This window comes from Rhinopithecus bieti, unplaced genomic scaffold (genome assembly GCF_001698545.2).
Source record: "Rhinopithecus bieti isolate Rb0 unplaced genomic scaffold, ASM169854v2 scaffold_78508, whole genome shotgun sequence".
NCBI lineage: Eukaryota > Metazoa > Chordata > Mammalia > Primates > Cercopithecidae > Rhinopithecus > Rhinopithecus bieti.
In genome coordinates, this window is record NW_016829854.1 from 375,317 (window position 1) to 396,107 (window position 20,791).

The following is a 20,791-nucleotide window of genomic DNA, read 5'->3' on the forward strand; positions in this document are numbered from 1 at the left end:
GGGTGTTCTGTCTGGGTGGTTCTTACCCGTCTGGCCTGCTCGTGTGTGTGTGTGTGTGTGTGTGTGTGTGTGTGTGTGTGTGTGTGTGACTAGCCTGATCTTTTGTGTGTGTGTATAGCAGTCTCCCTCTGTCACCCAAGCTGGAGTGCAATGCCATGATCTCAGCTCACTGCAACCTCCACCTCCCAGCCTCAAGTGATTCTCCTGCCTCAGCCTCCCAAATAGCTGGGATTATGGGCGCCCGCCACCATGCCCTGCTAATTTTTGTATTTTTAGAAGAGATGAGGCGGGCGCGGTGGCTCATGCCTATAATCCCAGCACTTTGGGAGGCCAAGGTGGGTGGATCACGAGGTCAGGAGATCGAGACCATCCTGGCTAACATAGTGAAAACCCGTCTCTACTAAAAATACAAAAAAAATTAGCCGGGTGCAGTGGCGGGCACCTATAGTCCCAGCTACTTGGGAGGCTGAGTTAGGAGAATGGTGTGAAACCGGGAGGCAGAGCTTGCAGTGAGCCGAGATTGTGCCACTGCACTCCGGACTGCGCGACTGAGCAAGAGCAAGAGCAAGACTCTGTCTCAGAAAAAAAAAAAAAAAAAAAAAAAAGAAAAGAAAAAAAGAAGAGACAAGGTTTTGTCATATTGGCCGGGCTAGGCTTGAACTCCTGATCTCAAGTGATCTACCTGCCTCAGTTTCTCAAAGTGCTGAGGTTACAGGTGTGAGCCACCATGCCCAACCATACCCTGCTCTTGTTACATTCTTTTCATCTATTTAAACCCATCATAGTCCACATCTTCCTAAGACATAGCAATGCCTAACATTGACTGAGTATGTCAGACACTGTTGTGAGGTGTTCTACACAGTCACTTACTCATTCAACAAATATTTGCTGAATGCCTCCTATGTACCAAGCACTCTGCTAGATGCTGGGGATGAAAGACAGGATAAAACCCCTGTACTCTGAGAGCTTATGTTTTACTACAGGAAACAGATGGTAAACGTGTAAACATGGTGGCCTCTAGGGAGGTGATACTTGAGTTGATACCTCAATGATAAAGAGAGAGCCCTGATCAGATCTATAGGATGAGTGATACAGGCAGAGGAAAAACAGCAAGCCTGTAAGGAAGAGATTACTATCATCTTCATTAAGAGATTAGAATTATCCCCATTTTACAGACCAGGAAACTGAGGCCTCAGTGGGAACTGTACAAAGCTTGGTGCTGAGAAAGCTATGATTATTCAAGCCGCCAGTGACCTCTCTCCTTCCTAACATTTTCCACTGTTGGTGCAGAAGAGAGTCTGGATTGGCAATGCAGTTGGCTAGGGAAAGGGTGCAGAGTGATGATATAGGCTGAGGGTAGAGGCCTCTGGGCCCAGTAATCAACTGAGTAGTTGATGGTGGAAGTGGGCCCATTTGGCAGAGGCCCAGGGCCCAGCAATGCAGTCAGGTGGACTTAACCTCTTCTGCTTTTGGAGTTTACTCCAGAGGTTTGGCACAGTTTGCCTCAAGCCATTCACCAAGTGTTTGGGGTCTATTCCTACTGCTTCAAATGAGTTTGCTTCCTTAGGGGCAGAAACTTTTTTTGTAGCCTAACCTGTATCTAATAATAACAACCCTTCATGTTCATTGAGCAGGCCCTGGCCAAGTCCCCACCCAACCGCAGGCCCTGAGCCAGGTAGTCAGGGTAAAATAAGCCAGTCTGGGCTTGCAAGAAGCAATGACGCTTATAGGCTTTTGCATCAGACACATCTGAGTGTAAGACCCAGCTCTGCCTCTTATAAGATCTGTTACTGTGGACACATTAGGGAGCCTCTCTGAACCCTAGATTCTCCATCTTCACAGGAGAGCATTTGTGAGAACCAAGTAAGATGATTATATCAAGGGCACAAACACAGCACTTGGCACAGAGCAAGTAACTACTCAACACATAGTACCTGTTATTATTACCAAAAAACACACTTACATTTCACTTTCTCATTCATGCCTCACTTACTCTGGTGGCTTGGCATTATTCTTTCAGGCTTATGGATGAGAATTTGAAGCTGATTTGCTTTGTGTTATGCCACCAGCAAGGAGTCAAGCTGTCTCAAATGTGAGGCCAGAGTTTTGTCTGTGTATGTGTTGAAGGTGATTAATACATATCAACTATAACGAATCTTGCCTGGTGTGTCAGGGAGCTGAGGAGAAGGATGGATGGCGCATGTAGACTGATTCAGATGGCGGAGGACCACCAGCAAGACCCAAGGTGTGGAGTATGGGAACAGACCATTGAGGGATGGGACTCAGTTCCAGTTACCACAATATCCACAGTATCGCTAGCATTTAGCACATTACAAAGCATTTGTCAGTATTTGCTGATTTAACAAAAGAAATGAAACTCCAAGGACAGCTCCAAGCCACACATCCAGCTTTAGGAGAGGCAGACAGTATCGATAATACTGTGTTAAAAGCCAGAACATGAATTCTAAGTCTGATGCTATTTACTGTGGGACAAGAGCCCTTATCTTAGTTTCCTCTCTAGAAACAGTGCTGAACATACCCACCTCACCTACTTCACTGGGAAATAACTTATAAAAGGAGTTTGGTAAATTAAAAGTATTATCATGCACATAAAAAGAAAAATCATGACAATACAGACTACTAAGGCAATAGAGTGTGAATCCCAGCTCTTCTTGGTACTAGCCTCTGAAGCTCTGGGCACATCACTTTTCTCCGAGCCTCAATTTTCTCAACCATAAAATGAAGGTAACAACATCTACGTTGCAAGATTTGTAAGGATTGGAGATAAAAGGGACAGGCTTTAGAGTAAGAGAGACCTGGTTTCAAATCCTGACTCTGCCTCTGGCTAACTATAAGCCCTCCCAAATCTCAGTGTCCTATAATGATAAGGTTGTTGGGATAGTAACGGAGATGGTGTTAGTAAAGGCTGTCACATAGTGAGCACTGGATGAATGCCAACAGTCATCTAGACAATAGTGAACTGGATGAGGGAACACAGTGGAGTGTTTAAAAGGGGGAGGTCGAAAGCTACTCTCCCAGGCTTTGCCACTTACTAACTCTGCTACTTTGCATAAGTTGCTTAACCTCTCTGTACCTCAGTTTCCTCACACGTGAAACAGAGATAATAGAACCTACTTCAGAGTGCTACTGTGAGAATGAAATCTATTAATACATGTAAAGCACTTTGAACAATGGCTGGCATAGAGTAAGCACTCAATAAGTGTTAGATATTATTAATAGTAATGTTAACAATAATATTAATCACCAACTGGAATAAGAGGGAGGGACTGTTTATCCTGGGACATGGGTATCCCATGAAATAATTACAGAGAAGTCTCAGCTGTTTGTAGGCAAGTTCTTAGCCTCCGAGACTCTATGGAAAGGACATGAGGCTGGGGGTTCCTGAGCAAATATCCCAGTCCCACTGACCAGGAGACCAGTCTCTAGGGAAGCGAGTCAGGCTCCTTGGAAGGGACACTGTGTTCCTATCCCTGACTGACTCGAGGGAACAAAGGCACGTGTGTATGTGTGTGTGTGGCCAGGGAGGAGGGAGGGGAATGTTTCCCTTTCAAGAGAAGAACAAAGGATCTGAGGCATAGTTGAGTGCGTTCCAATCCCCTCCCAGGCCAGCTCCCATTCCTCAGATGATTGTCCAACAAGGTTTTCAACCTTCTAGCTTCCTCCTTAAAGGTGACTGGGGGGAGGGGAAGGCAGGCTCGGTTTCACTCCACCCTCTATCATCAATTTCCAAGAGGCAGGATTTATATGTGCCAAACCTCAATATATCTCTTAAGAATCCCATCCTATGCAGGGGTGGGGTGGAAACTCCTATGGGAACTCAGGGTTAATGGATGACACAGGGCACTGCAAGCAACAGGTTTAATACACCTCCAGGGGAAGTCCAGGACTGAAACTGCTCTTGGGTGATGGAGCCAAGGAGAGAACCCAGGAATTCTAACTGACCTCCCTCACAGCCTAGCCTAGGGTAGGGGGAAATGGCCTTGCAGAACCAAGTAGAAAGGCATTTTCTAAATCTTGAAGGGATGATCACAGCTGGAGGGAGAAGCCAGGTGAAGGAGGAAAGGGTAGGGAGCAAAGAAAGTAATTGACAAGAGGAAAGGTAGGGACATGTCCAAAAAAAGTAGTTTTCAGGAGGCGGACCTCTAGGGACATTGCTTCCAGTTTCCACACTCTTGCCGACAGGGCCGGGACAGGAAGCAGTCCATGGAAGTCATCGCAATGGCATTTCCTGAAGAGTTGGAGAAAAACCTCCAGTTCCGAGGGGAGCACTGGAGGCTGCCCAAAAAGCTGTGTGGCTCAGAGTTTGCTCTAAGGCTCAAGCTTGGCCCCAGAGTCTCATCAGGGATGAAACCAAATAGCAGACGGTCCCAAAGGTAGTTTCTTCACACAAAAACACAATTTCAAAAATCAATATGTAATAAAAGAGAGGCCAGATGATGTGAGTGAAGAGCCCTAGGATGACATGAAAGCCTTAAGGCATGAATTAATTCACGCAGTCTTCAGAAAAAGGTGCCATTATTATAGCCATTTACAAGTTAAAAGACTTGCCCAAGGTCAAACAGCAAGCTAGTAGTCAACTTCCAATTTGAAAGTCCAAAAACTGCCTCTTCCTCCTGATGTAACCTTGGGCAAGTCAATTCATCTTTCTCACCTGATTTCTCTCCTTTGAAACGGAGATGGCATCCTTCCTGCTCAACTCTCTGGGTGGTTATAAGGATAAAAAAGGCAAGGTTGATCTGAAAGTGCTTTGGAAGCTGTAAGGTGTTACAGAAATATAGGGTATCACTATTGTGGGCTCAGTGATAAACTAGCCTGCCTTGACACTGGGTTTAGTTAAAGTGCTGACATACCTGTCAACAGGAGAGAGACATTTTAAAATATAACTAATGTGAAATATGCCATAATGGTGGAATCCGCCACAAGGCCTAAGGATAGAGAGAACCAGCATTCCTATATTGTTTACTTCAAACCTTCCATCTTGCATAAAGGGAAACTGGGGACTGGGGGTGAAGTGACTTGGCCAAGGTGAGACTGAGAGTAGAACTGGGTTTCCAACTCTAAGACCAGTGCTTATACCACCATCGCACACAAACACTATGGAGCTCCCACTACCACAGAAATGCTAGAAGGGCCTGCTCTGAGATGTGCCCATGGGTCACTATGGTGTTTAGAAAACAGAGAGTGGATGCTTAAGATTCTGTGAATGGGTCTCTGACATGCGTTCTGTGGTAAAGATAATAAGAATAATGATACCAACATGGCTCCAGGCTCTATGCATCTCAGGTATACCTCACTGTGTCTTTACCATCACCACCTGTGAGGCAGGTATTATTATTTGTCCCAAGAGTCAGAGAGGTAAAAGGAGCTTGCATAGGTAGACATGGATGAGTTGGGAACTGAACTCAGACAAATTGCATTTACTCAGACAGAAATACTGTTGAAGTGGAAGAGGACCATTAATCAGGATATCACATTTGGAGAGAACTATTCCCCAAGAACATCTAGCTTACTTTTAACTCTGATTCTAGGACCTCCAAGTAGTTGAAAAATATGGTTTCCAGGGTGGCTGGACCCATCAATATACCATGTGCAAGCCTGGTCTTATTCTCCAGTACCCCTCTCGCTACACTTCTATCTCTAGGTCCAAGCCACCATTCTTTTTCACCTGGCAATTGCACCAGCCTCTTCACTGGGCTCCCTGTTGCCACCCTTAAGAATACAGACCATATCACCCCCACTCCAAATCTTTTGGCCTCTCATTCCACCAAAGCCAAATCCTCATCATGGTTTGTATTGTTCTACGCAATCTGGCCCCCACCTGCCTCTCCACCCTCCTCCTCAACCATTCCCTCCCCACCTTCTACCCTTTTCCCCTTTGCTGTTTCTTCTCCAGCCACATTGACCTTCTTGCTCATCCTTGAAAATGTCAAGCATGCTCCCTCCTGAGTCCATTCACTCTGCTTTAAACACCCTTTGCTGTAGGGTACCTACATCATCCACCGCCTCACCTCATTCAGCTCTTGGCTCAAATATCACCTTTAGGTAATACTTTTGTTGGGACTCAGGACATACTATCCCAAAATATGACTGTAGGAAAACAGAATATGCCACCCCAAAAATATACTTCTTCGGCATATTTTGAGCTGGTTATTCTGAGAAACTGCAGACATGAGAGTAGCACCGAAAAGCTGTCCTTTTGTAAAGGAAATTCACATCTAAAAAGGAAATCTACACTAGTAAAAGTATCTGTATTAGGAAGAGGATTGCTCCAGACAAATTTTATTACCAGATAGACTTTTTATTTATTTTTTTATTTTTTGAGACAGGGTCTTGCTCTGTCACCCACGCTGGAGTGCAGTGGCGTGATCTCGGCTCACTGCAACCTCCGCCTCCCAGGCTTAAGTGATCCTCCCACTTCAGTACACCCCCTCAACAGTAGCTGGGACCACACCACCACCAACTCTTTCCCTTACCCTGCCATAACTTGGGTTACTGCCACTCAAGCCCCTAACAGAAGTCCCAAGCCCCACATTCTTTCCTGTAGCTATATAAGCCTCAATTATCTGACCCTTCTTTAAGCCTCATGTTTTGCAGGACTCCCGTGTATACCCATGTAATTAAATTTTTTTTCCTCCAGCTAATCTATGTCAATTTAATTCTCAGCCCAGCCAAAGGACCTAGAAGGCTAGAGGAAAGCCATTTTTTCTCCCTTATACCTTCTTTGATCACTCTTTTTTTTTTTTTTTTTTGAGATGGAGTCTCGCTTTGTTGCCCAGGCTGGAGTGCAGTGGCGAGATCTCGGCTCACTGCAAGCTCCGCCTCCCGGGTTCACGCCATTCTCCTGCCTCAGCCTCCCGTGTAGCTGGGACTACAGGCGTGCACCACCACGCCCGGCTAATTTTTTGTATTTTTTTAGTAGAGACAGGGTTTCACCATGTTGTTAGCCAGGATGGTCTCAATCTCCTGACCTCGTGATCCGCCCGCCTCGGCCTCCCAAAGTGCTGGGATTACAGGCGTGAGCCGCCGCGCCCGGCCTGATCACTCTTTTAAAACTGCAGCCCCACCCTCCCTTGCTAGACATGCCCTATGTCTCAACCTGCTTTATTTTCTTCATAGCATGTACAATCATCTGATATAAACATGTAATTATATATTCATTGCTTGTCACTCCTCATTGGAATGTGAGCTCCATGAGGACAGAAACTTAGTTTTGTTTACTGCCATACTCCCAGTATCTTAAGACTGCCTGGTACACAGTAGGAGTCAGTAAACATTGTTTGACTCAATGAATGAATTATTAGGTAAATAGCCACTCCCATGATTGTTACTCTGGCTTGATAACGGTCTGTTTTTTTCAGAAATTTACTGAGTTTCTCTTTCATTCGGTATCTGCTATGCCCAAGGCCTCTGCTCAGAGCTGAGGAAATAAGCATGGCCAAGATGTGGCCTCCACCCTGAGGAGCTCCTAAATATAGGAGAGAGTAAATCTGTTAGAAATGTCTTCTCTGCACATAATTTAAGCTCTACCAACTGTTAACTTCTTTTCATTTATCCAAGTTTTGCCAGGTACCACACCAATAAAAAAAGGACTCAGTCCTGGGGCTGGGCACAGTGGTTCACGCCTGTAATTCCAGCAATTTGGGAGGCCAAGGCGGGCGGATCAGGAGGTCAGGAGATCCACACCATCCTGGCTAACACAGTGAAACCCTGCCTCTACTTAAAAAAAAATACAAAAAAAAAAAAAAAAATTAGCCAGGCGCGGTGGTGGGCGCCTGTAGTCCCAGCTACTTGGGAGGCTGAGGCAGGAGAATGGCATGAACCCGGGAGGTGGAGCTTGCAGTGAGCCGAGATTGCGCCACTGAACTCCAGCCTGGGCGACACAGCAAGACTCCGTCTCAAAAAAAAAAAAAAAAAAAGACTCAGTCCTTCTTCCTTCAGATATCTGAAGCTGGTGATCATATTCTCCTGGGTCTTCTCTTCCCAGGCTAAACAAAAAGACCCAGTGAGATTGTCTGACTCAGGTCTGCCAACTGGGAACAAGGAAGACAGACTGCTGGATAGAGGAGCAGAAGAGAAGAAGATCCAGGAGCAGAGTGAATCCTTTAAAGAAAAAGAGGGAGTCCTTAGGGAGGACTCTGTGGAATTAGGTTGGAGGTTGGGATGGGGACAGGGCCCCTGCTTAATTAAGGCAGTAGGAGATTATGCTTCTGTAGAAAAGCAGTACACTGGGAATTGCCCCTATGTCTATCCACATTAAACTCAGGCAAAACCACAGTTGCTTAAAGAAAGCCCCACTATGGAAGGTTGAGGGCACTGGCAAAATCAGGGATGTCGGACACAGAGGAGGACTCTCAAGCCCACTGGCCTCAGGACAGATATCTGCTGAGGGAAGGGACAGAGATAACAACTGCTGCTTCGTGCAGCCCAAACAAATCTGGGGACACCCATACAAAAGTCAAGAAAACTCTCCAGGTTCCATTGGAGCCCCCTGAAAAAATACCCGGGTAATTTTCAACAGAAGCTAAAGGGCTCTGTGGGGCTACTGGGGAAATTATTCCCAGGAAGTCTGGAAAACCCTGTGATGGTAACAGAATTTTAAGAGCAACCTCAAATGTACACTCAGAAGAAGTAGGTGTTTCAAGGGGGAGCCCCTGAGACACTTCTACTTCATTTTGGGACCCGAATGAGATTACTAAAAATTTCCACATTTGGGGTTTCTAATGGGGTTTCCCCAAGAAAACCGCAGAACTGCCACTATCTGCAAAGGGCTGAGGTGCTTCAACTAAGCATACATCCATCTGAAGAAGCCAGATTAGGCAATAAGAGATCTACAGAAACTCAGACTACTGAGCCACACAGCTTAAAAAAGACCAAGTTATGTTTTCTGCCCCGCTACACTGTTCATTGCTCCCAACGATGACGTTTCTATCAGGCTAAAGGATTTCTTCAGGAACAGCAATCCCAAAGTAGCCAGGCCCACCTGGGTCCCTTCCCACATTCCCATTGGAAAGCACCAGAAACACTTGTGAACCTTTGGGGAAGGTCATGTATACAACATTCCAGGTGAGTATCACAGGGACTTTGTTTCTTAAGGAGAAACTCTAGGGGGAAGAGTCAGTTCTCTGAGGGAAGCTGCCCATTCATTAAAGGGTTTCCACCCTACAATTATGGCAGGGGAAGGGCTTTTGTGCTAGATCCTTTACTAGAGTCAAGCTATGGAAGCTGGCTATCATTATTCCATTTTACAGGCGGAGGAGACAGATGGACAAGAGAGCCGAACAGGTTCAGCATTTCATCAGGTGACTCCAGGCAGGCAATAATCTGGCTAAGGGTCTATACTTTCAGTCCCTGAAGCATCACTCCACCATTAAGTAGAGATACCTGCGGCAGGCCACCTTCTCTCCACACACACACCGCTGTCATCTATTGGCAGGGCCTGAGAGAGTTTTAACTCTCCCCCGGAAAAAAGTGTCCGGGGCCAAGCAAGGTGGTTCATGCCTGTAATCCCGGCACTTTGGGAGGCTGAGGCAGGCTGATCACCTGAGGTCAGGAGTTTGAGACCAGCTTGACCAACATGGAGAAACCCCCGTCTCTACTGAAAATACAAAATTAGTCAGATGTGGTGGCGCACACCTGTAATCCCAGCTGCTCGGGAGGCTGAGGCAGGAGAATCGCTTGAATCGGGGAGGCGGAAGCTGCAGTGAGCCGAGATCGCGCCACTGCACTCCAGCCTAGGCACAAGAGTGAAACTCTGTCTCAAAAAAATAAGAAAAAAGAAAAGAAAAAGAAAAAATTGGCCTGGCGCGGTGGCTCAAGCCTGTAATCCCAGCACTTTGAGAAGCCAAGGCAGGCGGATCACCTGAGGTCAGGAGTTCGAGACCAGCCTAGCCAACATGGTGAAACCCCCGTCTCTACTAAAATACAAAAAATAAGCCAGGCATGATGGCACGTGCCTATAGTGTCAGCTACTGGGGAGGCTGATACAGGGGAATCGCTTGAACCTGGGAGGCGGAGATTACAGTGAGCCGAGATGGCGCCACTGCACTCCAGCCTGGTGACAGAGCAAGACTCCGTCTCAAAAAAAAAGCAATGAAAAAATTAATAAGCAGCTCACTCTGGGCAAAACCCTGATGCCCACTTGAAACCTGCCATGTCTGAGTTTTTGCAGTGCCAGAATCTGAGGCTACCAACACGCCTCTGGGAACCTGCTCCTGCCAACTATCCTTCCCATAACTACCTGAACAAAGCCAGTTATCAGTCCAGAGTGAGCACCTTGACAGGCATGGTTTGCTTGGCCCAATAGCATCTCTGGCTTTCTGGGTCAGCCTGTCTGGGTCACTTTATTACTCCCTGGACAACTTGATAGGATGAAAAGTGTTTAGGCTTTAGAGTTATGCCAACCTCTATGCCGGGCGCGGTGGCTCAAGCCTGTAATCCCAGCACTTTGGGAGGCTGAGACGGGCAGATCACGAGGTCAGGAGATCGAGACCATCCTGGCGAACACGGTGAAACCCCGTCTCTACTAAAAAATACAAAAAAGTAGCCGGGCGAGGTGGCGGGTGCCTGTGGTCCCAGCTACTCGGGAGGCTGAGGCAGGAGAATGGTGTAAACCCGGGAGGCGGAGCTTGCAGTGAGCTGAGATCCAGCCACTACACTCCAGCCTGGGCGACAGAGCAAGACTCCTTCTCAAAAAAAAAAAAAAAAAAGAGTTATGCCAACCTCGGTGTAAATTCTCATTCAGACACTTAACTGGCTGAGGAATACCTGGGGTCAGTCACTTAGCCACAAAGAGCTTCACTGGGAATGAACTCGCCTACCTTGGAAGGTTACTGTAGAATATATGAAACAGCATGCCATTTCCATGAAGGAAGGTACCATGTGTGGCTTAGAAGGTACCATGTGTGGCTTATGGCCGGCACCTAGAACACTGCCAGCTTCACAGTAGATGCTCAAGAAATATTGGTTGCATAAGTAGAGGACCTAACACAGTGCCTAGTACTTAACAGGTACTCAGTAAAGACTAATTTCCTTCCCCTTTCCTGTAGGGATGCTAAATTTAGAACACAGCCCTGAGTAGAATAGCCCATAACTCCTACCCCCAAGGATCTCCCAGCTGCAGCCTCCAGGATAATTACCCAATGCCACCACAGTAGCCAGGTGGTGCAGCTTGGAACAGGACAGTACCTGAGAGGAGGGCGGGTACCTTCTACCCAGGCTCAAAGGATCCTGAGTCAAATGTTCTTTACTCCTTGGCCTCAGGGAGAGAATGCATGCTCAGAAATGGTTCTGACATAACTAGCTCTTCCACACACATCCCCTCTGTTCACCAAGAGGAAGTGACATGTGGTATGTTGTCCAACGGGCTCTGATAATTCTTAAGCAAAGAGATGGAAGACGGAATTTCAATCCAATGGAGATCTAATAAACTTGCTCAGAACTGCTGTGTCTAAGACCTCTTTCATATACACCACTGGGCAGCTGGCAATTCTCTGGTAGGTGTAGCCCTCTGCAGAGGCTGGCTAGCAGACCAGGCACCTCTCCCAGACTGCCTTTTGTTTATAGCTGGCAACAACCCACCTGGTATTAGGACCACTGGCCAAAGACAACAGTCAGGCAAAGTGGGCAAATGGCCTCAGTCCCCACTTGGAGATGGCTCAGAGGGTGTGTCTGCAGTACTGGAATCCTGTCCCTCCTGTAATCAACTGAACAAATATTTGCCCCAAAAGAGAATTCAAAGCAGGAGGGAACAGGAGAGGTCACTGCACAAACCAACAGGAACTATTTAATCATTTATCCCCCCAGGGAGTTCATTTACAGAATGGCTTTCAAGTCTAGTCAGCCTTAGCTCAAGAGAACCCACCACCTTTACCTCCCCTGACCCCACCCCAGTTATCTGACCTCTATTGACTTGACCCCCTTGCCTTTTAGAAGAGCTGGCACAGAAGAGTTGAAGTTGCAAAGAAATGGGAAATGAGGGGGTGGGGTTCCAGGGCAAATTCTGGTCTCTTGCTCAGTGGTAAAGTGAAGTGCCTGCCACGCCCTAGGCCCAGCCTATAGACAGTTGCATTCTTGACATTCCTGAGTCCATGGTGCATGTCCCCTTCCACCTCAGCTCCTTCAATGGATGACTTATTTTCCACAGCTTGTTGCTTTTCTGCATATTCTGAAGGGATAGAATACCTCTCATAAACCTCGCACCTCCCCTAGGTAGGGAAATAAGCAAGAAAACAGGACTGAGTTCACTGAAGAGCAAAACTTGCCCACAGTGACCACTGGTAAAGAAGCTTTCACCACCACCTCACCCTGGCTCAGTGATGAGCAGGAGAACTCTCCCTCCCTGGAAAAGGAATTTGCTGGTGTTGGTCACTGTGCTCACATTATTGCCAAGATTTACAATACTCTGTAAGGCAAGGAGAGCTTGCCACATTTTTTAGTGGAAGAAACTAAGCCTTGAGAAAGTAACCCAGCCTGTCCAAAGTCACACAGCTAGTTATATGACGGAGCTAGATACATGACAGAGTTATAAGACAGGGACTTATACCTGCATCTGAAGTCTGTTACTAAATCTCAATGTCTCACAGAGCCCCAAAAACTGGGTTCTTGCTTTGCCAGCAAACAGTGCTTGGTGAAGAGGCCCCAGGGCTCTGGCCGGAAAGTAACAGGCAGAGCAGCTGGAGCTCCCCAACCGACCCCAGGCAACGAGGTGCAAAGTCCCCGGGCTTAATGTGTGACACAGCAAGTGCTCCACAAACAAGGCAACCATGCAGAAAGTCGCACACTTTGGGGGAAATGAACTTAGGGGGCGCAGTGCAAACACAATCTGCACAGCCTACACTGCCCCAAAATCTGACAATTCTCAGCCATTCAACCCAGTGGGAACTCCTGCCTGTGGCCATGCCCTTGTCTGAGAGAAGAGTGCCTTACACGGAAACTTTGAAATAAAGGGAACTTGATTTGGAGAAGAGAAGCCCAGGATAGGACTGAGATCCCTTGGGGGGAACAGATGGAGAGGTCTGTCGGTCACTGATACTCATCACCCTTTTATGTGTGAACCATTGTATACGGTAAGGGAAACACCGAACTAACTTCCTACCCTCACAGGTTTGGGACTTAATGAACACATAGGCTATAGTTTTCTTTGCTGAGAAACTGGAACACAAGTATGGAATAGGGGAGTCATGGGGGTGACCAGGGTAAAAGATGCCTGATCTCTGAAGCACAGGGTCACTTGTATTTCCAAGGAGTTAACCTCTTGTCGTGAAATGAGGTCAGGTTTCCTCAACTATCAATGTCTCCAACAATCACCCAACCTAACAGAAAGAGATACAGAAGAAGGGCAGTTGGGGATCTCTGACCAGAGACCAAAGAAAAGGGACACACAAGGGGCTTGGTTCTTACCCAGCCGCCGTTCTCCTGGATCCAAGGCTCTAGGTGGTCATTCAGATAAGTGGCCATCCAAGCTGCGATCCGACTCACCAATACCTGCATCTCCTTGTCTACGCTTTCCACGCACAGTGCCCCGCCGAAGGAGAAAAAGGCCACAATGCGACCCCAGTTTACCCCATCCCGGAAGAGTTCATTCACTACCTGTTCAAAGCTCTGATATGCTGTCCCTGGGGTGATGTGGAGCTGGGATGTCAGGTCACTGAACGCCCGCCGGTACCGCAGTTCAAACTCGTCGCCTGCCTCCCTCAGCGCTTGCTTTACTGCTGCCATGGGGATCACCTCCCGGGCATCCAAACTGCTGCTGTGGCCAGTGGCTCCATTCACCGCGGGGCTGTCCACCAGGTGCCAGGATGGGTTGCCATTGATGGCACTGGGGGTCTCCATCTCCGATTCAGTCCCTTCTGGGGCCTCAGTCCTGTTCTCTTCCACATCACTAAACTGACTCCAGCTGTATCCTTTCTGGGAAAGCTTGTAGGAGAGAAAGTCAACCACCAGCTCCCGGTTGCTCTGAGACATTTTTATAATAGGGATGGGCTCAACCAGTCCATTGTCCAAAACACCTGCTCACTCACTGAGTCTGGTCTCTGGTTAGTGATTCTCTTCTAAGATCCAAAGCCAAGATAAGATTCTGAAGGGAGAGAAAGAGCTTTAGGAAAAAAAAAAAAAATTTAATATGCATGCCACTTACCCTAAACATCCCATTCCCCCTCCAGGTACCAGAACTGGTTTCTTTGTGGGTCTTACGAAGGTCTGGGTCTAGGTTCCAAGATACTTCAATTAAGTCAAATCGAAAGCACCAGTGGACTCTGAATCTCCCACCAGCCTTTTCTACCCCCCTCTTCTCCGAAATGCCTTCCTCGGAAAGTCATCCCTTGGGCAGTCCCCCCCTCACTCCCCCTCCCCCGCACCACCTACATTCAAATCCGCCTTAGGCAAAGGCAGGCAGGTGCAGCCCCCGGAAGATCTTTTGTATCACAGGTCGGGAGAGGAGGTGGCTGCGGGGATGCCGGTAACTCAGCCGGCCTCGCGGCGGCTGGCAAAAAAACCAGCTCCGGCCGGAGGGATCATGCGACCTGGCAGGCTGGGAGCCCAGAAGGCGACACAGGAATTGCGAAGCTCAGGAACCAGCCCCCTCGCTTGCTTCCTCCTCCATCGCCCGGATCCAGGGCGGCAGCTCCGCAGCCGCGGCCTCCTGCCACCCGGGAGCCCAGCCCCCTCGCTCTCGCACGCCCCTTGGCTCTCCGCCTCCTACTGGGAGCCAGGAGAACTCTCCCGGAGGTGGCTGGTATGGATTTAGGTGTTTTTTTTCCTTTCTTTTTTCTATTTAAGTACCAGCCCAGGGTGAGGCGGAGGCGTCCGAAACCCTGAAGGGACTTCTCAATGGGGTTCAAGGTTTCGGTGAGGGACGCAGGGAGGGGGAAACTGCCTCGGATCTGCGATCTGACTTTGGGAAGGCCACCCCCAGGCCTGTCTGGGAGGTTGAAGGCCGGAGACCCCCCACAAATGCCGCTGGTTTTCTTTGAATTCCCCAAAGGCCCTGAACGTGGTGGTGGGGGATTGCCGGGCCCTCCATTCCCCGCCCGGACACAATGGCCGCCGGCGCCCTGCACAAAGACTGGGTGAGGGTGAGGCGCTGGGCCTCTCCTCAGGTCAGGAAGAGGGGTCGAGGCCTGCTCGACGGCCCCACAGCTGAGACCACGTTTTCCTGGGGACAGGCCCAAAGTGGCTTCCTGGCGCCCCCGGGAGGGCTCCGGGGCCGGGGGCTGCACCTCTCCGGAGCCCAGGGTGGGCCGGCTGCGGCCTCGCGGCTTCTCGTGCTCACTAGGCCGGGTACCCGCCGAGCCACCGCCCCGTTGCTAAGCAACCGCCCTCCCCCGGGGGCGCCCCCTAGACCTTTCTAGGAGGAGGGGCCTCGCCCCCGGCGGTCCTCCCCAGCGCCGCCAATCAGCGAGCCTAGCCGGCACGGAAGCGGGACGGCGAAGGCTCCTATTGGGCGCAGCGGCTGTCAGGCACAGGGGAGGCGGCGCTCTCACCTGTGAGCCCCGCGAGCCGTGGGGGGCCACATCCCCCTTCATCGGCCCGGTAGCTTCCAGACGCAAGAGCTCTTCGCGGCCGAGTTCCGCGCCGCGGACCCGGGCCGGCCTACCTGGCTGCCGGCCTACCTGGCTGACTGCTCGCGCCGTCTCTCCCGAACAAGCCGGCCTCAGTTTCCCCTGAAGAGACGGGGGAACTTGCAAGCTCAGTCACTTCCGGTGCTGCGGCAACGCGCGCGAGCCCGAGACGCAAAGGGAGTGCGCGCCTTGAGTGACTGGCATCAGGACCGGGGAGAGATCGCCCCCTCGCGGTAGATCCGGGGAATCGGAAGGCGCAAAAAATCAACATTTATAATCACATTTCCATGTATTCATTCATTCAGTCAGTCAGTCAGTCAATCATTAGTCAGTCAACCTATTTCATCCGCCCGTCAGTTTATATATAGAAGAAGCATCGCCTTGTGGTTAAGCACTTTGTCTGGATTCTAACTCTGCTAGTTAGGCAAGTTTCTCAACTGCTGTGCTTCAATGTCCTCAATTGTAAAATGGGTAATAGTACCAACCTCTCTCGTTGAGCTATTGTGATGATTTCAAAAGTTATTAATTGTAAAGTCCATAGGACAGGCCGGGCGTGGTGACTCACGCCTGTAATCCCAGCACTTTGGGAGACCGAGGCGGGCGGATCATCTGAGGTCAGGAATTCAAAACCAGCCTGGCCAACATGGTGAAACCCCGTCTCTACTAAAAATACAAAAAATTAGCTGGGCCTGGTGGCGCATGCTTGTAATCCCAGCTACTCGGGAGGCTGAGGCAGGAGAATCGTTTACAGGAGAATCACAGGCGTGAGCCACCGCGCCCGGCCAATTTCCTTACCTCCTGAACCACACAGTGTGTTATCAAATGTTTTATCTTTGCCAATTAGATGGGTAAAAACCTAAGGCACTTTCATATTTCTTTTTTTTATTATGAATGAAGTTGAGCAATTTGTCATATTTTTTAGTCTTTCTTTGGAGGATGGATCTTGTATTGGTGAATTCTCTTCATATTGTTTACCCCCTTTTCAGGTGGTCTTTCTGTTGAAGTTTTCCTCATTTTTTTTTTTTTTTTTTTTTTTTTTTTTGTTGTTGTTTGTTTGAGACAGAGTCTTGCTCTGTTGCCCAGGCTGGAGTGCAGTGGTGCTATCTTGGCTGACTGTAAACTCTGCCCCCCAGGTTCAAGTGATTGTCCTGCCTCAGCCTCCCTAGTATCTGGGACTACAGGTGCACCTGTAGTCCCAGATGTAGCCCGGGTGTGGACCCGGCTAATTTTTGTATTTTGAGTAGAGACAGGGTTTCACCATTTTGGCCAGGCTGGTCTCTAAACTGCTGACCTCAGGCGATCCGCCTGCCTCAGCCTCCCAAAGTGCTGGGATTACAGGCCTGAGCCACTCTGCCTGGCCTTTTTTTTTTTTTTTTTTTTTTTGAGACAGGGTCTGTCTGTCACTCAGCCTGCAGTGCAATGGTGTGATCTCAGCTCACAGCAGCCTTGACCTCCCATCCCAGGTAATCCTCCCACCTCAGCCTCCCCAGTAGCTGTGAATACAGGCTCGCACTTCCACGCCCAGCTAATTTTTGTATTTTCTGTAAAGAATGGAGTTTCCCCATGTTGCCCAGGTTGGTCTCAAACCCCTGGGCTCAAGTGATCCGTCTGTGTCAGCCTCCCAAAGTGCTGGGATTACAGGCATTAGCCACACCTAGCCCTGATTTACTTTTTTTTTTTTTTTTTGAGACAGAGTCTTGCTCTGTCACCCAAGCTGGAGTGCAGTGGTGCAATCTCAGCTCACTGCAGCCTCTGCCTCTGGGGTTCAAGTGATTCTCCTGCCTCAGCCTCCTGAGTAGCTGGGATTACAGGCACCCGCCACCACACCTGGCTAATTTTTGTATTTTTAGTAGAGACAGGATTTCACCAGTTGGTCAGGCTGGTCTCGAACTCCTGACCTCGTGATCCACCCACCTCGGCCTCCCAAAGTGCTGGGATTACAGGTGTGAGCCACCGCACCTGGTCTGATTTACATTTTTGGACCTATGGTGTCACAATTATTTCAATATGAAAAGTATCATTATGGAAGCCTCAGTGTGCTTTGGGAGCCTAGCAGAGGGCAGATAAACTCTGTCAGGGCAGATAAACTCTGTCCACAGATAGGGGCTTTACTGAACTGGCCCTGAAAAGAAGAATCGAATTTTGCTTGGGAGAGAAAGGATGTAGGAGCATTTTAAGCAGAAGATATTGCTTGAGCGAAGGCCTGGCAACCCAGCATGAGAGCCCATGGTGTCCTGGAAATAAATTGGGATGACTGAGGAGAGTGGTAGAGAGGAGGTGGAATATAAATGTGTATCCATGTGAGCAGCACATCAAATAGCACCAGAGGAGCCAGCAAAGCTTTTTTAAACCAGAAAGAACATGAAGAAATTTATATTTTGGAAAGATGGATACGGTATTTTGGAAAAGGAATTTTGCAAGTCTTGAAAATGGCTCTCAAATGGTCTTTGGATTCTAATTTAAAGAAAATAAGTTACATTTAAATCTAAAGAAAGTAAGTTTTCTTCTTTATACTTCTCTGTATTGTCTACGCATAACTTTGTAATTCTTTTCTTTTCTCTTTTTCTTTTTTTTGAGACAGAGTCTTGCTCTGTTGCCCAGGCTGGAGTGCAGTGGCATGATCTTGGCTCACTGCAACCCCTGCCTCCTGGATTCAAGCAATTCTCTGGTCTCAGCCTCCCTCTTTTTTTCTTTTCTTTTCTTTTTTTTTCTTTTTTTTGATACGGAGTCTCGCTCTATCGCCCAGGCTGGAGTGCAGTGGCACAATCTCAGCTTACTGCAACCTCTGCCTCCCGGGTTCAAGTGATTCTCCTGCCTCACCATGTTGGTCGGGCTGGTCTCAAACTCCTGACTTTGTGCTCCGCCCACCTCAGCCTTTCAAAGTGCTGGAATTACAGGCATGAGCCACCACACCCAGCTATTATTTTATTTATTTTATTTTATTTTTTGAGATGGAGTCTCACTCTGTCGCCCAGGCTGGAGTGCAGTGGCGCAATGATCTCAGCTCACTGCAAGCTCCACCGCCTCCCAGGTTCACGCCATTCTCCTGCCTCAGCCCGCCACCACGCCCGGCTATTTTTTTTTTTTTTGTATTTTTAGTAGAGATGGGGTTTCACCGTGTTCGCCAGGATGGTCTCAATCTCCTGACCTCGTGATCCGCCCGCCTTGGCCTCCCAAAGTACTGGGATTACAGGCGTGAGCCACCGTGCCCGGCCTATTTTTAATTATATAACACTATTTAAAACCATGCCAACTTTGGCCGGGCATGGTGGCTCACATCTGTAGTACCACCCCTTTGGGAGGCCAAGGCGGGTGGATCATGAGATCAGGGGTTCAAGACCAGCCTGGCCAACATGGTGAAACTTCGTCTCTACTAAAAACGCAAAAATTAGCCAGGCATGGTGGCAAGTGCCTGTAATCCTAGCTACTCAGGAGGCTGAGGCAGGAGAATCACTTGAACCCAGGAGACAGAGGTTGCAGGGAGCCGAAAGCACGCCACCACACTCCAGCCTGGGCGACACAGCGAGAATCTGTCCCCTCCCCCCAAAAAAAGAAGAATCTCAGAAACAGACCAGCCATGGTGGCTCACACTTGTAATCCCACCACGTTGGGAGTCCGAGGCGGAAAGATGCTTGAGCTCAAGCCAGGAGTTCAATACCAGCCTGGGCAACATAGTGAGACCTCTTCTCTACAAAACAAAACAAACAAACAAACAAAAAACAATTCGCCAGGCCTGGTGGCATAACACCTGTAGTCCCTAGCAACTCAGTAGATTGAGGTGGGAGAATTGCTTAAGCCTGGGAGGTTGAGGCTACAGTGAGATGTGATCATACCATTGTACTCCAGCGACAGAGTGAGACACCCTTTCAAAAAAAAAAAAAAAAAAAAAGAATTTCAGAAACATATTGAATGGAAAAAATTGCAAAAGAAAAAATAATGTAGGAAGAATCTACTTATACGCAGTTTAGAAATAAGCAAAACTATACAATTTAGAGTTTGTAGTATCTAGCTTCCTCCAAGATGGCACCTGAATATCCCTGCCTCTTCATATTCACGCTCTTGTGTGTTTTCCTCCCACACTGAACCACAGTTGTTCTGTGTGACTAATGACAAATTGCAGCGATGGAATGTTTCTTTCCCTCCCTTCTTTTTTCTCTTTCTTTCTTTTCTTGACAGGGACTCGCTGTTGCCAAGGCTGTGGCGCAGTGACACAGTCACGGCTCACTGCAGCCTTGACCTCCTCGGCCCAAGCAATCCTCCCCCACTCAGCCTCCCTAGTGTCTGGGACCACAGGTGTGTGCCACCACACCTGGCTAATTTTTGTATTTTTTGTAGAGACGGTGTTTTGCCATATTGCCCAAACTGAGGGTATGTCACTTCAAGACTTGGTGACAAAAGATTGTGGCTTCAGCCGGGCGTGGTGGCTCACATCTGTAATCCCAGCACTTGGGGAGGCCGAGGCGGGTGGATCATGAGGTCAGGAGATCCAGACCATCCTGGCTAACACGGTGTAACCCCATCTCTACTAAAAATACAAAAAAAAATTAGCTGGGCGTGGTGGTGGGCGCCTGTAGTCCCAGCTACTCGGGAGGCTGAGGCAGGAGAATGGCGTGAACCTGGGAGGCAGAGCTTGCAGTGAGTGAGCCGAGATCCTGCCACTGCACTCCAGCCTGGGCGACAGAGGGAGAGTCCATCTCAAAAAAAAAAAAAAAAAGATCGTAGCTTCTGTCTTTGTGTTTGTGGTCTCTCTCTCACTCTGGGGGAAGTCAGCTGCCATGTTGGGAGCAGCCCTATGGAGAGGTCGATAGTCATGTGAGGGTCCTCCTGGCCCAGTCAAGCCTTCAGGTGATGATAATCTTATTAGAGACCTTGAACCAGAACCACTCCATTAAGCTGAATTCCTCAGAATTGTGTTCCTCAGACACTCAGAAATTGTATGAAATAATAAATTATTGTAATTTTAAGCTGCTAAGTTTGGGGGTGGCCGGGCGCAGTGGCTCAAGCCTGTAATCCCAGCACTTTGGGAGGCCGAGACGGGCGGATCACGAGGTCAGGAGATCGAGACCATCCTGGCTAATACGGTGAAACCCCGTCTCTACTAAAAAATACAAAAAACGAGCTGGGGGAGGTGGTGGGCCCCTGTAGTCCCAGCTGCTCGGGAGGCTGAGGCAGGAGAATGGCATAAACCCGGGAGGTGGAGCTTGCAGTGAGCT

The 20,791-nt window shown here is 48.6% G+C and overlaps 1 protein-coding gene across 18 annotated transcripts in view; it reads right to left on the reverse strand.

Annotated features, from left to right (window-relative positions):
• BCL2L1 (BCL2 like 1) overlaps window positions 1-15,760 on the reverse strand; it is a 70,556-nt gene extending 54,796 nt beyond the window's left edge. For 3 of the 18 annotated variants that reach the window (XM_017865054.1, XM_017865044.1, XM_017865053.1), the window contains exons 1-2: window positions 14,383-15,285; window positions 13,420-14,113 (exon numbers count right to left, since the gene is read on the reverse strand). In XM_017865054.1, coding sequence (XP_017720543.1) covers window positions 13,420-13,983 — 564 coding nt within the window. In that variant the 5' untranslated portion in view covers window positions 13,984-14,113; window positions 14,383-15,285. Of the gene's footprint in view, window positions 1-13,419; window positions 14,114-14,184; window positions 14,321-14,382; window positions 15,286-15,500 lie in introns of those variants that run through there. The other 15 variants (XM_017865061.1, XM_017865052.1, XM_017865057.1 and 12 more) reach the window with 12 other exon arrangements.
• Window positions 15,761-20,791: the final 5,031 nt, after the last annotated feature.